This window comes from Myotis yumanensis, unplaced genomic scaffold (assembly GCF_028538775.1).
Source record: "Myotis yumanensis isolate MYYU_CA2020_CCGP unplaced genomic scaffold, mMyoYum1.0.hap1 SCAF_1, whole genome shotgun sequence".
NCBI lineage: Eukaryota > Metazoa > Chordata > Mammalia > Chiroptera > Vespertilionidae > Myotis > Myotis yumanensis.
Genome location: NW_027223752.1, coordinates 190,226,858 through 190,243,840, shown reverse-complemented (window position 1 = coordinate 190,243,840; position 16,983 = coordinate 190,226,858). Strand labels below are relative to the sequence as shown.

At 42.3% G+C, this 16,983-nt stretch overlaps 1 protein-coding gene across 1 annotated transcript in view; it reads left to right on the top strand.

Moving 5' to 3' along the window:
- Positions 1-16,983, top strand: part of FRAS1 (Fraser extracellular matrix complex subunit 1) — a 444,205-nt gene that overhangs the window by 165,519 nt on the left and 261,703 nt on the right. The window contains exons 4-6 of the mRNA XM_070394313.1: positions 1,372-1,464; positions 9,063-9,222; positions 11,158-11,291. Coding sequence (XP_070250414.1) covers positions 1,372-1,464; positions 9,063-9,222; positions 11,158-11,291 — 387 coding nt within the window. The remainder of the gene's footprint in view (positions 1-1,371; positions 1,465-9,062; positions 9,223-11,157; positions 11,292-16,983) is intronic.

Below are 16,983 nucleotides of genomic sequence, written 5' to 3'. Positions count from 1 at the left end.
ATGAAATTCTTAGTGCAAATTAGGCTAATGTAGTTTCCACATTTGACTATCTTAGTGGGAACTATACAAGTGTCGTTTCTCTTGGGGTTCAGAGGATACTTCTCTGGAAAGTCATTAACATTGCATAGTATGTAGAATTTTATAAAATCCCATATCTTATGTTTATCCTTTATAAAGCAAGTAGGAAGAATTTGGTGATTACTGTTACTGGTGTATTTATCTGCTTTATGGATTGATAATCTTAGTCCCATTGCTCACCCACTCTTGTGAATGTAGTTATATAAATTTTCTTGTATGCTCAATTTTTTAAATAGAAGCAGCCCCAAATAACAAGGAAACATGAACACACACACACACACACACACACACACACACACTTTTTTTTTTCATTCTAGCAGCTGAATTCTTTGTAGACTTTTATTCTGTGAACAGTTATGATTTCCTGGCTGATGTAGGATCTCCTAACATTTTTGGCTGAAATCACTCATTGCCTGTTCTGCCACATCTCAAGAATGAGGAAACGCTAGGACATATGTAGTGGAGGAACAAGTCAAAGCAGAGGATTGAACAGGAGACTCACTGGCCATAAAGACAAACATAAGCTCTTTGCACCATAGTTTTAATAACTCTTAGATAAATGGATTACTCACAGTGGCAAATGGATGGTTAGTTAATGTGACAACTTCCCAATAACTCCTGGGGTGTCTCCTGGTAGCACATTCCCTTGATAGTATCACATCTTGTTAGGAAACACAATTGCCATTATGGAAGCCTTGAAAAGCAATGTAGGTCTTTCCTGGAGCCCATGAATTCTACCAGCTCTCCACAGTACACATGATACCTCAACAATGCTGTTTCCTTTCCCAGCTTTGTCCTTCAGTATTGCCTTGCTGTCCGAGTCCCTGGTAAAAGTGAACCTCAGAAGCGCAGCGCTCCCCCTCCCCCCCACCCCCTGCCAGAGGCTGATTGCATCTGACCTCTCTAGGAGATCTGGAAGACCTGGGGCCACCAGCTCTGTAGCCACTCCTCACCCCTACCCAGGTCAAGATACAGTCCTTCTCTCACCCTCTCTGCTTTTCTTATGTGACACTCAGATGAAGCATTTCTAGTGAACAAAATTCTTCACTTCGTTAGATGTGAAAAGATGTAGACAATTTCCAAGGAAATTGCTTCTACAAAGGGGTTCATTTTATCTTTGACGAAGCTCATCTTGACAGAGAGAATCCCTTTTGTTTGTTTATTTGGTTTATCCTGTCTATTATTGTCACCCATGGAAACTTATGAGATTAAGTGCATCGGAGATGGCTAAAGTGCAAAGAACCATTGTGAGTGCTGCCACTGTTAAACACTGAGCTGTTTTTAAATGCACAGGGAGAAGTGCTTCAAATAGCCGCCAACCAGTGCTGCCCCGAGTGTGTGTCCACGACTCGTGGGTCTTGCCATCACGAAGAGAAAATCTATGCGGTAAGTGTTTTCTGACCCAGGGGTGATTCTCTGTCTGTAGATCATTGACAAGGGGAGGCTGAATGCTAACCTTGTGTTGACAAGAGAGGTGTTTTTTTCCTTTGTCTGGGCTCTGGAGGGCCGGAAGCTCATTTGACTTTCCACAGGCATTTGGGTTTCTTGAATAAGATTAAAACTGCCCTATTTATTCCTTAGACCCTATGTAAATATGCATAGATTGAATTTGTGTCTGTGTAAAGCGTAGTCTGAGAATGTTGATGCTGAAGAAGTTGTGATGCTAAATAATAAAAGTGCCAACTCGGTTTTATATACCACATCCCACTTTTTCATTTGAGTGGTGAGTAGAGCAGATATTATTATTCCAGTGTTAAAGATGAAACACTTGCATTGCAAAAAGCTTAAGTACTTGCCCAATGTGGTATTGCTAATAAGTGGGAAAACCTGACCTAGAACCCTGGTCTTCTTTCCCTTAGGGGAGAGTTTCTAAACCTGAGGACTATTGACTTTTTAAGCTTTGTTGTGGGGGCTGTCCTATGCACTGTAAGAAATTCAGCAGCATCCCTGGCCTCTACACACTAGATGCTAGCAGTACCCCCGCACCCAGTCTAATGACCAGAAATGTCTGCATGCATGGCCAAATTCCCCCAAAGGGGCAAAATCCTCAGCGACCCCCGTTTAGAATCACAGTACTAGAAATTGGTCCTAAAATTCCTTTATTACACTTTCTCATTTCAGATCATTTGGGATTAATTTTGAGCCACTAAATGCTGATTTAGAAGTACCATTGCCAGGTTTATAATAGAAGTTATGAAAATGGAATGGTTACAGTTAGTCCATCTTTACTCATACCTAAGTGTTACCCGGAGGCAGCAGGTGACGTTGAATGTGATGGAAAGAAGCTCTTTGCTTTAATCCTCATCTTCCACCTGATACAAAACTTTCTCCAAGTTAGTGCCTCTACCCATTCAGGAGAGAGCAGAGGTTAACAGGATTTGATAATATCCACTCTCGGCTGCTATTCAGTGTGCGGACCTAAAACTCGGCCAGGACAATGCACTGTCCCCGTGGGACGGGATCATCTCGCCTGAGCCACTGTCTCTGACTCACCTGAGGAAGCCACTCTTTCACTTCTGCACAATGTGCTGCTGAAAGGCAGCCAGGCAGGGTCTATGTTGGGAATGTCTTCACGGCACGTATCCTCTGTGCTGCTCGATTCAGCCTGTGTTATGTTGGGTGATGTAAGGTTTGCCCTCCACGGAAGAGGATCCATGTGAAACGGAAGGTGTTGCAGGACAGACCGGTGATGGCAATAATGCCTTTTCATAACGATTGTATTAGGTGGGTGGTTCAAGGTCAAAACACCAAGCTAAATCATTCAAGGGAAGGAGCGCATAGGGTCAAAATAAGATCAGGAACTGGGGAACATTAGACTTCTCAAACAAGAGCTGGTACCAGGGACATGGGAAAACAGAGTTCATTCACTCTTCGCATGGACCACTCTACTGACACTTAGCATTTTGCTCTCTCATGTGACGTTTGTGCACATGTGCAGGCTTCCTATCTTGATGTAAGAAGCCTGAGAACACTGACATTTTCTATATCTTTAGAGTGATCTTCCTTGCATCCCATCTAACCTGGCACTTAGCACTGAACTTTTCCCAGAGTAGGTGCTCAGTAAACATTGATGACTGGAGGACTCAGACAATGGGGACATCTCTTTCAGCTCATCCATGTACTTGTCCCAGGGCATATTGGTCGTTGGACCACAGACCTGCTGATAGGTTAGTTGGAGATCCGCTTGGCCTACTTTTTCTGGGAGAGTTCAGAAAGTCTTCCTTCTGCCCGCCTCCCTCGCGGCTTACCCCTTCCACTGTAACACATCACGTGGAAAGCTCTAAACTGGGTCAGAACATATCCACATGCCCTTTTCCATATGCAACTTTCAAAATACACTCCCTCAGAAAATGCTATAATTATATTTCTGGTACTGATGTAGCTGAGAAAAGGGCTATATTTAAGGAACTGTAGTTTAAGGGGGAAAAAAATCTCTACTTCTTCAAATAGAGATGGAAGATGATTTATTTTTAAGTCAAGACAGAGTCTCCTAATTTTAGTCTTAATAAAGTTAAAATGCTCATGTTTCTAGTCTTCCTGTTCTTCCTTCCTCTCTTTCTTTCTTCACTTCCTCTAGATTGTTGCCACATCCTTCTTAATAGTGTTTATCTTCTTGAGTGGGTTAAATGCTTTTCTGGGTTTGCTCTGAGTCTCACCTTATCACGTGCATCACAGGTGATTTTCCCCCTTGAATCTTGGAGCCTTTCCCCCTCACTCCTCACCCCCATCTCCTATCTCCCACCCCCCACCCCCCACCCCCCACCCCATTCAGCTTGTTGGTAAGCAGTTTCCAGAGCACTTTCCTCTCTAGCCTCTGGCTTGCATCCCATGGGGCAGGCTATGGAGACTCGCTCCCAGGAGCTATAAAATAGCCTGGTGTTTTAGGAACTTAGGAACTGTGGTCTGCGGTAAAAGCTTTCCCCTAAGAGAGATTTAGAAGAAGCTTTAGGATCGAGTGTGGCAGGAGGGGAACCAGTGGAAATGTCTCCAGAGAACAGGGTTGAAACGAAGGAAAGTCAGGGGTGGTAGAGCTCAGGGCAGCAAGAGGCTCTGCTCTGAGTGAGCAGCCTCACCTCCTGCTAGAGAACCTCCTTTGCCTGCAGGGCAGCAGCATCTTATACAACTGGCATTCCCAACATTTTCCCTGGAGGGAGGAAAACACTTGAGCCTTTTGGCTGACTGCAGGTGATTTGACAGTTTTACGTGGGCTTATTACCGCCAGCATTTGGGGGACTGTTTCATCCATGACCTCCCCAAAGCTATCCCTTCAAATTAGCATTTGGATCTCTGCCCAGCCTTGCCAACCAGACAGGGAGACAAGCCTGAAATATGTTTTCCTAAAGAGTGCTGGAATGCTTTCCCCCTGTTCTTTTCCCCACAAATTAGCTTGTGAAAGAGAGGGGAAAGGACCATTAATCCCCTTTCTTCTCCTCTGCACTAATTTATACCAGCACCAGATAAGATCATGTCAGAGAAAAATAATGCTTGAAGATTCACTAAAAAAAGGAAGTGGCAGGTGGTAACGCCCTGGTGCCCACATAGGACTGAATAGAGGAGCGCGGAGGGAGAGGTTTGTTCACGTTGCCTGTTCTGAGGCTAAAAGGAGAACTAATTTATGTGTGAGGGGGAAGAAATGAGTATTGAATTCTGCAGCCTTGTTCTTCTCAACCTAGAGGATGTAATTATAATATGCACTGAACATTGCCAGATATTTAGTATTCTACCTCTCTAACTTCATAACGGGAACAAATTATAGGAAGAAAAATTATTTTGTTGCTCTGACAGTAAGTGAGGCAAATACTTTACGACCTTATCTTTTCTTTGGAATTATATCAACAGCCAAGCTGACTTGCTGGTTGGCTGTGCATAAGAATATATTTAAGCCCTGGCCATTTGCGCAGTGGTTAGAGCATCGGCTTGTGGACCAAAGGGTTGCAGGTTTGATTCCCCCGTCAAGGGCACGTAACTTGGTTGCAGGTTCCCCAGCTCCAGTAGGGGCCTTTGAGGGAGGCAACCAATTAATGTGTCTCTCTCATGTCCATGTTTCTCTCTGCACCTCCCATCGCCCCCACTCCCTTCAACTCTCTCTTGAAATCAATGGAAAAAATCCTCGGGTGAGGATTTACAAAAGAATATATTTAAGATGTCTGCAGAATGCTTTTCTCCCAGTGTCAAAAACTCATGTATTCTAAAAGTATCCATGAGATTAAGATGGCACAGATAAACCCGGGTCTTTTGGGTGGGTGGCATTGGATAGCTGTTACTCCTTGATTTTACAAAGCTCTCTTTGCTGTTACAGGTGCCTATAAAATAAATAAGGCTTTTGTAAATAGGTATTAGAGCACTGAAATTATATCTATGTGTCTATAGTATCTATCATCCATCCATCTATCTGTCTATCTATCTATCCATCCATCTTTCTATCTATTAGCACGTGATGAACCCCTTGATCCCTAATCTCCCCTCGGTGAGAGAGGTTCACTGCCTTAAGGACAGGAGTAGGCGATGGAAAGGAGGGGACTTCTGTGACTTGACCCTGAGTGAGAGATGGGAGTAATTCCTTTACTCTGTGCACTTTGGGTCATCCTCTGGCGCTTATTCTGTGGCTTTCACACCGTTTTCCTGCTGAACGTTCCATGTTATTCCCATAGTTCTCCCGCTTATTGTGAAGAGGGAATCCCCTGCTTAGTTTTATGTCTCTTGAGTTAGATAATAGATTTACATCATTAGAGAGTTTGAAAGTGCTGGAGAGATTAGCGAACACAGCCCTCTCATTTCACAGATGAAACTCTTCTGGTGATTGACAGATTGTTGTTATAATTAATTTTTGTGGTCTCTGTCTGAAAGGTGGTGTGATTGCAAATGTTTCAGAAATGACAGTGTTTCTGAGTAGTAAAGAAATCATGCTCTTGTTTTAATGAAGTGAAATGACTAGATGTTTAGAAGCAATCTCCTAATTTGTAATAAAGAAGTTCACTTCAAGTTGTTTTATATGCAGCCTTCAAATTTTACTTTACTTAAAATATATAAATGATTCATTATATATTTTAAACAGTAATTTGCTCTCTGATGACAAAAGTAAAAATGTTTATTGATGAAAATTTGGAAAATAGAGAAGCATACAAAAGCAGAGGAAAACAACCACTAGTAATCCCCAAACTCTAAAAACCACCATTACGGTTCTTTCAGTTTTTTGGAGAGGGGGGTGGCAGTGGCGATGGGTGGATACTGAGATAGATAGATGGATAGATAGAGACATAGGGCTTAAATAGTTGTAATTATACTGTGTACACAGTTTATAGCTTGCTTTTTTAAATATAATATTATGTTTAAATAGTTCCCTAGCATATTCTTGGAGAGCATGATTTCCAATAATTTCCATTATTAGGCATTTGGGTAGCTTCCAGTTTTCACTAAAATATTTCTAATTTTACTATAAAGAACAGTGAAATGGAATTTCTTGTATTTAAACTTTTATGTGTTTCAGTGATCATTTTTAAAAAAAATAACTTCTTAAAAGTGAAATTAGTAGGTCAGAGCATCTAAAGGTTTTGAGTATTGAGGCTGTAACATCTATGGTTGTTATTAAATGCATTTAAAATCATCTGTGTCTAATGATAAACCCAGTGAGGACATCACAGAGAGCACAGGCCCCACCTGGCTGAGTTATCCCCATGCTACAGTGAGGAAGGCTGGGGTGGGGGGGGGGGGGGGTGGTGGTGGTGGGGATGCCTTCCACTGCAGCTTCTATCACTAACTACTGTGAATTTTTTAAAAAAAACATATTTTATTGATTTTTTACAGAGAGGAAGGGAGAGGGATAGAGAGTTAGAAACATTGATGAGAGAGAAACATTGATCAGCTGCCTCCTGCACACCCCTACTGGGGATGTGCCCGCACCCAAGGTACATGCCCTTGACTGGAATCGAACCTGGGACCTTTCAATCCGCTGGTTGACACTGTATCCACTGAGCCAAACCAGTTAGGGCGCTACTATGAATTTTAACTCTTCCCTTACATGATTTTAAATAATATCCAATTTTATTTTCATTAATATTTCTTTGCAATTAAGAAAGTTGAATATTCTATAAGCTTATTGCCATTTTTTTCCATTGAGATTTTTCCTATTGTCAGTACTTTTAGATGTTAATTTTTTTAAATTAATATAATTTGCAATCTTTAAATCAGTTTGTCATTGCCTTTTAAGTTTGTTTAGAATGTATTTTTGACAGACTTTTAAAATTTTATCTCACCAGGACCTGTCAATTTTTCTCTTGAAATGTCGTGCTTAGCTTTTATGCTTAGGTCTATCAGTAAGTTGTGGGCTTGCCCATCTGTATGCTGTACTACATTTGAAATTTTGTGTTTAATTATAGCAGAAGTGAAAATTGATGGGAGAGGACTTGGTCTGGCATGCATGTCCATTCCCACAACCACAGCTGGCATGTCGGTGTGAACATGGGGGGGGAGGCCAGGAACTCATGCCGGGGAAATCGGGGAGAGAATTGCACACCTTCTACCTGCCATCCCCTCTTGTTGGCTCTTTAATCAGCTATCTGGGAACTGAGATTTAGGAAGATTAAGTCACTGACCCATAGTCCCCAAAGCAGACTGGGCTGAGCTGGGATTCCAGAACACACACGCATCCCAGGAAATCCTTGGTTTGTCGGACTCAGCATATGACTTGCATTGCTGTCCCCTTGTGCTCCCGGTAAGGCCACCTAGAGGACAGAAACCTTCATGACAGTGAGGTGAGGGCTTGGTTCCCAAATAATTAAATGACTGTGACTACCTATTATTATCATGGCTACAATAATAGCACAGGTTATTAGTAATTCCAAAATGAAAGGTTGGCAGTGCTTGCAATGTTGCAGCCATTTGCCGAATAAAGAGGTACTGACTTGCTTAGGTAAGACAGAGTTCTTTTGTGTTTGAGAGAGATGAATAATTATGCTGAATGCTGGCTTGTGCAGAAGCAAAAGGACTTCATTTTCTATGCTTCTCAGTGACACAGTTGTAATCCCCAGATTACATTAGGTGATTGAGCACCGGGAATGTGTGATGTTTTTTAATAGAAGTCTATACTACATTAACAGAGGCAAAAGAAAGGAGGTTCCAGTATTAAAGAAAATCTTATAGGAGGAAAACTTCATTCATTAAGCTAATTTTTTTCCCTACCTCTTGTAAAAGGCCACCATTATTTCATTCTGCCTGTGAGAACATATTTTGACAGCTACTTCCCTAAGCAATCCACATATTTGTAGCTTTTTACATTTAGGGTTCACCTCCTCTTACTCTGCATCACACCTGAGAGTGGCCCATTTAGATATTTTGGGTACTCAGTAAATCACATGGGAACAAAAACAGGGCTCCGTTAGATCACTGAGACAGTGCTAGCTCTGGGAATGCTGTACCCCAGTCTAAAGTGGATTGGGAGCGTTCTCTAAGTGTCGACGGGCACTCTCACAGGGAATGAGTGGACTCTGCAGTTTGTGTGAGAACCGGATGGAGCAGGTGCCTCCTGCTGGCTGTCACACTTTCCCCAGGACCATGAGGTCATTGGAAGAAAGGAGAGAGGGGTCACAGAGGAAGGAAGAGAGGGAAGGTGAGCTGAGGGAGAGAAAGAATTGAGAAAGCTATTGAAAACAATATAACCATTATAAAATATTAAGTAGTTGTATGTGTAAGTGTGTGAATTTTACTCTGGGCTTTATAGAATTTTTAAGTGATGGAATTGGGGTAATTTTTATTTCCTTTTTGTGCTTTTCTGAAAATTTCAAATATAATCTTAGGGATAATAAAATAAAAGCTAAGTTTTAGACTTGGGACATTGCAAACCCTGGTCTTAATCTTGCAAGCTTAGAGCCTTCTTCCATCTTTCCTGGGCTCCATTCTTCATTTAAAAAGGTTGGTTTGTGTTTGGCCAAATGAAAACGTGTATTCTAGCAATAACCTTCTTTTTCTTTCCCCCCCCTGACACTCAGCATGGGACAGAGTGGGCCTCCTCTGTGTGCAGTATGTGCTCCTGCGCTCACGGAGAAGTCCGATGTAGTCCCCAACCATGCCCACCGCTGTTGTGTGGACACCAGGAGCTGGAATTCATCCCTGAAGGAAGCTGCTGCCCCATCTGTGTGGGCCCTGGGAGTGAGTATGAGCTTATAAAAAGAGATCCGCTTTGCCTTTGAGGTTCACCCAGTGACACCCCAACTCTTCTCTTTCACGTTCAATGTGGTTCAAAGATTCCCAACCCCATTTCTTATTGGAACAAGACGGAGCCTTGCACTTGGCAGGAAGGGATGTTGCAAAGAGTGAGGTTGGAACAAATCTTTAAGCTTCCTCCCAAACTTAGCATTCTGCAAGTCCCTGATTTACCTATTTTGCCATGGCCAGATGCATCCCTTTGCATTCATAGCTCCTGAGAAGGAAAGGAAGGAGGGACAAGATCCTTTGATGTGATTCCATAAGGACAAGGTAGTTCCTCCGGGCTCCTGGCAGAGAGGAGAACGAACAAATCTCTCTGAATGTGGTATCACTGGCACTAATTCTGCTGGCTGGTCTTTGAGATGGCATAACATTTTTCTCCAAGACACACAGAGCAGGAAGCAGGTATTTCATCTGTCTTTATTGCATCTTTGCTGTGGAGATCATGCCTGCCTCCAAACCAAGGCACAGTTCGGCAGGCCAGCAGCACACTGCCAGGCCCTCTCCTTGGAATTCACTCCTGGTCCAAGTACCACTTTTATTACATTTACGGATATATGTCCCCTTCCTTCACAATAAATGTGAATTGTTGTCATGGCTGCATTATGCTCTTTCCTGGCAAGTAATAGCTAATTTTTCTTTCTTTCTTTTTTTTTTTTTTTTACTTAATGGCACCTGGAAGCTCTACTTTTCTTGTCTTTTCCCTTTAAAAAGACCCCTGGTTTCTTTCTGATCCCCAATTATTCCATTTCTGGCCAGTTCTTCCCCTGGAGAACCATTCCAGGGATTAAATAGCATGTGAGGAAATGATGGAAGTAGAATGCTTGCCTCGTGCCTTTCTGATTCACTCAGCAGAAAGGGACTGGCAGCTGCTTTAAGTCAAATTACCCTGCAAATAAAAATGCTTGAACCCCACAGGGTTTAGGGGTGGAGTGGAGAGTGGGCAGTGTGAGTCTGTGGGGTTCTGGCTCATGTTTTAGGAGGCTTTCTTCCTGGTCTCCATGAGAAAGACTCATTGGAAGCATTTTGTCTGGAGAGACTGGAGGATCAGCCAGGGCCAACTCCATAATCTGCGGGGTGGTGTGCAAAATGAAAAAGTGCGGGGCGCCTTGTGCAAAAAGCCAGGGGTGTGGGGGATGCTTTTTCTTTCCTTCTGTGGACTTTTCAACCTGTCCTGTTTTCAACTTGATATTTTATATCATATTCCCTCAGGTGTGGAGATACTTGCCGGGCGGGTGGAGTCCTCCATGGGTTCCTAGGACCCCACCCTGCTACTTGGTGCTTAGGACACATGTACTCCCCTGGCACCGCATCCAGGCCCCCGGGTGGTGGAGGGCAGCAGGTTTTGGAGCAGGAGGTGGAGAGTTCATCCCAGAAAGGCAAAGAGGAAGCGGGAGGTGGGACTGTGCACCAGCTGAGACCCTGAACTACAGTGCATGCTCATTGGACTTCCCTTACAAATGGAGAGTTATTAAGAACGGCCGAAACCGGTATGGTTCAGTGGATAGAGCGTCGGCCTGCGGACTGAAAGGTCCCAGGTTCGATTCCAGTGAAGGGCATGTACCTGGGTTGCGGGCACATCCCCAGCAGGAGATGTGCAGGAAGCAGCTGATCGATGTTTCTCTCTCATCGATGTTTCTGACTCTCTATCTCTCTCCCTTCCTCTCTGTAAAAAATCAATAAAATATATTTAAAAAAAAAAAAAAAGAACTCCGTACAATGACTGCAAAGCATTAAACCCTAAGAATGGGGCGCCCTTCTTTGTGCTGGGGCCCAACATGGGACCCCATGTGATTGCACTGGCCACACACCCATGCATCAGCCCTGGGATCAGCAAGTGCAATCGCCCCAGTAATTTTTCTTTCTCTGACCTTCCAGAGTCCTGTTCCTACGAAGGCCGTGTGTTTCAGGATGGGGAGGACTGGCCGCTGAGTTCGTGTGCCAAATGCATGTGTAGAAATGGGGTCACCCAGTGCTTCGCGGCTCAATGTCAGCCTCTGTTTTGTAATAAGGTAAGGAAGACAGCCTCAGAATGGGTCCTTCCCAGACTGTTAACTTCACTGTGCAGGACTTGGAGTCCCTTCTGAGATTATGTCAGGCCAACACGGAAGTTTAGGAACAAGGAGCCAAGGCTGTTTTGTTTCCCTTATACTTTTGGAGACCACTCCTGAGACCTTGATTTTACCCTGAGAGGCTACAGTTAGTCTAATCACCAGCCATTTAGGCTAATTGTTACATTATGAAACTGAGCCTGGAGGGTGAACAAAAGGAAGCTGCCCACCCCAGTTGCAGATGTTCCAAAAATGTCAAGCTCAACATCTGGAAAATTCAGTAATATTGATCAGATTTGTTACTGTCGGACAATGCAAAGGTATATGCTGCTTTTTGAAGACATATATGTGTCTTTAGACATGATTATTCAGCCGTACACTATTTAATTCTTATAAGATAATGCTTCAAATTATCAAAGGATCTTCTCTGGGATGGTTTAAAATAGTGGGATCTTACTGTTCTTTTAAAGCTGATCTGATTTTCAAAACATTAGGCTTGTCACAAATTTAAAACAGAAAATCAATTGCAAATAAATGTACACATGGTATTGTATAGTTTTTTACTCTTCCAGAGGCTCCTATGGAGATTTCTTGGCAGTTGACTGATAACCACGAAAAGAGTTTGCTTCCAGTGAAAAAAATAGCTCATTTTTTTTTATCTAGGGAAAAGCTGGAAGCCAACATTCAGTTGATACAGAGCAGTACTTTGTGTCAAATAAAACAAAATCAATAACATGGCATATTGTGACAATTGGGCAATATTTTTAAAGGCAGACAAAAGGCAATTAGACAAGAAATACTAAATGCCAAATAAAAGGAAAATGTATCTAATTGAAAGACTAGATTGTATTACCCACAATACACCCAACTACGCTCATGACACATCTCTTAATTCATCACAAAGTCTGTCCTAGCTTTAAGATTACAAATGAGCTTCTTGGTAGAGATGTACAATATCTTACATTCGGAGGACACTGTAGGGTTGAGGTATTTTGATTTACACATTCCAGGTCTCAGTCCCCTCCTGAATAAAGGATAATTAAGCAGTTTGCTGCCAATGCAATTAAGGAGGTGGGAGAAGGGATGGAGGAAACACCCCATTGGGACCCTTTTCTTTAAATCTTTAAAAACTTAGCCAGGGACTGTGTATTAGGGGATTGGATATTGTAATAATTGAAATTACTATTTCTCATTAAATATAAATTCTGGCTTCAAATGGTAGCTTCCAAACACATATAGCCTTCATTGTTTAAAAAGATGGAATTTGGTAGCATAATTTAGAGTTAATTGATGTGCAACCATTCTGAAGTATTAGAAATAGGTTGATTTTCATCCCTCTTGCATTATTAAGTTTACATTTTTGTCATGACATAATTTTAAAAAAACCAACTGTCAGATTATTTAGAACTATTTTTTATTTAATATCAGTATTAAATATTGGGTGTTCTGATGATGTAAAGAGATGCTGTAGAATTAGCTTTGATAGAAACATTATCACCACCACCATCTATCATCACCACATGCTGGGCATTTATTATGTACCAACAATTTGTTTTGAGAGCTTTAATTAATCCTCAGAACAACCCTAAGAAGTAGGAATTTTATTATCCCATTTTAGAGTAGATAAAACTGAGGCACTGAGAAGTAAGTAGTTTGCTCAAGGTACCAGAGTTAGAAAGTGTCAGTGCTTCTAGCTTAGGCAGTTCTACATCATCATTCTTTTATATATTAACTCTAAATATTTTTTAAGAATATTTTAAAAGACCCACAAGTTCAGTAGAAGAAATGTATTTCCAGGTCTTGAGCTCTAGAAAAATTTAAATTTTAATATAAGGTTTTTTAATTATAAAAATAATTTGTATTCATTAAGGAAAGTTTGGCAAACACAGAAAAGCAGGAAAGAAAGTGATCCTCCATATTTTCTGTGGGGAGCCGATATAGGGTTAAGCCTCGGACTGACCTGTTGGCAAAGTCACAAACAGGTCTTCCGAGTCTTAAACAACCCAATCCGAGAGGTGGCCGCTGATTTACACGTGCTGTCATTTAAAAAATAAAAATGGGGGAATTTGCCGGAAGCTGGTCCACCCTTGCTGCTTGACACAGTCGCTGCAGGGAAGAAACATCTGCACAGCTTATGTTTGAAGGGACCTGGCATACTGTTCTTAATATGGTTTGCTCCCCCTCTTAGCGCTATGTGTTTTAAACAGGTCCACCTCCCTGAGAAAGGTTGTTTCCCCAGATTAGGGATTAACAGGACTAAGGAAGAGAATAAATCAGTAAATCCCCCTAGTGTTACAGAAATACCTTGTACTACTTATGAAGAACTTGGACTAAGACTGTTGGCAATAAATTTGGGACTTGTTGGACCCACATCCCCAGGGGTCTGCCCACCAGGGAAAGCACCAAAGCCTATACCCCTGGAGATCCACCGACATAGGGCAGTTCCAGGGAAGGCAAGCAGCGAGGCTGGGAGGACATAACCTTTACTGGGTAGGATAATCTCCTTCTGTCACTTCCTTGTAGCTTATCAGTAAAGCAATAGAACAGTGACCTTGGAATAGCCCTTGTAATGGAACACAGAGATTAACCTAGAAAAGATTAAAATCGGTAGAAAGATGGCGGCATAGGTAAACACCGGAGACTGCTGCCGCAAACAACCACTTCAAAAATACAACTAAAAGACGGAACGGACATCACCCAGAACCACAGGAAAGCTGGCTGAGGAGAGACTCTTCAACTAGAAGGAAAGACAGCAGCGTCCCGAGGCTCAGAGGAGGTGCAGTGTGGAAAATTTAAAGGTGCGGAGGTGCATGCGAAAAGCGGGCTGGTGGCTGAGGGCGCGGTTGTCGTTTTCGGTCGGGAGTGAGTCTCAGACTTTGGGCTCCAGATCCGGGCGAGTCTCTAGGGACTCAGACTCAGACGGGAGAAGCGGGATTGTCCGGCATCAGTTGGAACCTAAGGGCAGCTTTTTCTCCGAAGTTTGCAGCAGCTGGGAACGGGACTGAGAGCAGCCATAACTGCTCCCTCCGCCCACCCTGCTGATCCCGTGCAACCTGCCCCACCCAAGCCCTGCGCAGAGCCATTTGCTGGATCACCTCAGGCAAAGGCTAGATTAGCACCTCCCCAGAGGACAGAAGTTTTCCCAGGCAGACACAGGTGATTCTCACAGCCCGTCAGCCTGGTGGGCAAATCCCTCTAGTATTAACTACAACAATCAAGGCTTAACTAGAACAAGACTGCGCACAAAGACCACAAGGGGGTGCACCAAGAAAGCATAAAAAATGCGGAGACAAAAAAACATGACAGAAATGGAGGATATGGAGCTAACAAACGCAATTTTGAGGGCTTGCAATAAACTTGTTGAGAGCCTCACAAAAACTAATGAGACCCTCGATGCTACGATAAAGAAACTAGAAATTAAGCATACACGGACTGAAATAAAGAATATTATACCCAATAGCAGACCAGAGGAGCGCAAGAATCAAGTCAAAGATTTGAAATGCGAAGAAGCAAAAAACACCCAACCAGAAAAGCAAAATGAAAAAAGAATCCGAAAATACGAAGATAGTGTAAGGAGCCTCTGGGACACCTTCAAGCGCACTAATATCAGAATAATAGGCGTGCCAGAAGATGAGAGACAGCAAGATATTGAAAACCTATTTGAAGAAATAATGGCAGAAAACTTCCCCCACCTGGTGAAAGAAATGGACTTACAGGTCCAAGAAGCACAGAGAACCCCAAACAAAAGGAATCCAAAGAGGACCACACCAAGACACATCATCATTAAAATGCCAAGAGCAAAAGACAAAGAGAGAATCTTAAAAGCAGCAAGAGAAAGAGACTCAATTACCTACAAGGGAATACCCATACGACTGTCAGCTGATTTCTCAACAGAAACTTTGCAGGCCAGAAGGGAATGGCAAGAAATATTCAAAGTACTGAATACCAAGAACCTACAACCAGGAGTACTTTATCCAGCAAAGCTATCATTCAGAATTGAAGGTCAGATAAAGAGCTTCACAGATAAGGAAAAGCTAAAGGACTTCATCACCACTAAACCAGTATTATACGAAATGCTGAACGGTATCCTTTAAGAAGAGGAAGAAGAAAAAGGTAAAGATACAAATTGTGAACAACAAACATGCATCTATCACCAAGTGAATCTAAGAATCAAGTGAATAAATAATCTGATGTACAGAATGAACTGGTGATTACAATGACTCAGGGACATAGAAAGGGAATGGACTGACTATTCTTGGCGAAAAAGGGGAATGGGAGATGCGGGAAGAGACTGGACAAAAATCGTGCACCTATGGATGAGGACAGTGGGTGGGGAGTGAGGGCGGAGGGTGGGGCGGGAACTGGGAGGAGGGGAGTTATGGGGGAAAAAAAGAGGAACAAATGTAATCTGAACAATAAAGATTTAATAAAATTAAAAATAAAAAGATTAAAATCAACAGAACTAGATAGAGACAGGATTTTTGGCTAAGGTCAGATAAGAAACAAGGAACTGTAGAACGTAACCCAAAACATACCATGATGTAATTATAGAGGCATGCTTATAGGATCAAATAGTATAAATATAGATGTAACAGGACAATAAAAAAGAGAACCTAGCTATGATGACCAACTGAACGCTGCCTCTGTGTCCTTCATTCTTCGCCGACTCCGTCCACATCTTTGGGAACCCCTGGACCTGCTGGGGATGGACCCCAACAATTTTCATCATTTGAAAAGACCCTTATAGGAATTTTTTGATAATGAAACGAGAACTTTGGACTGGAATGCATGGTGTTCCCCTGGGCAGGATGGTTTTCCCGGGCTCTTTGTCCATTGGAGTCAAAGAATGAAACTAGGGATGAAAGGTGGTATAGCAAAGGTGGAAATTTATTGAGAAATACTAGTAAGCACAGACTCCCACTGAGTCCCTTTTCCTACAGTTTTTAAAGCCTGCAGTTTTTTGTGCCTCAATATCCCCCCTGATTGGTCCCCTTTGATTTGGTCACTATTGCAACTCCTGAGCTCAAGTGTCATGTGAAGTATGGGAGGTTCCCTCCTTCTCCCTTATTGTTCTCCTGTTCCCTCTGAGCTTTCCTTCCTCTTTCTTTGAATGAGGGGTTTCCTTCCCTTTATTCTGTAAATGTGTACCTTTTGCTACTCTCAGTTCCCTTGTCTTATGGAAATGTACCCTTTTACAACTCTGTAGCCCTGTGTTTTTTTCCAGGGACCCCTTATTTTTAAAAAATTTCCTAAACCTGCCTATTTCACCCCTAAAAATTCCTTTTAGTAACTCATTTCAATTTTTTGATAGGCAAATGTGGATACATTTCTTTGTTTGCTTAGTTATGATTACATTTTAGAAGTTGGTGATAATCCTGTTGGAAGGAGAAATGTCTTATGTTTAAATAAGGAGTTGTTCCCTTAGTGAGGAATGTAAATACTGAAATTGCTTGCTCTCAATTGTTCAGATGCCTTATGAAAAGAGCTCTAACCCAGCCACATTTTTTGTGGGATCATTAAAATTTCCTCTTTGGTCTGATCAGAGTTGTTCCTAATGATGTTACCACCGTTTTTTAATACTATCTTTTCCTCGCTCCCCAAATTGATTAATCTGAGTAGGCTGAACTTCATCTTCAGATACGTTGTTTTCTGA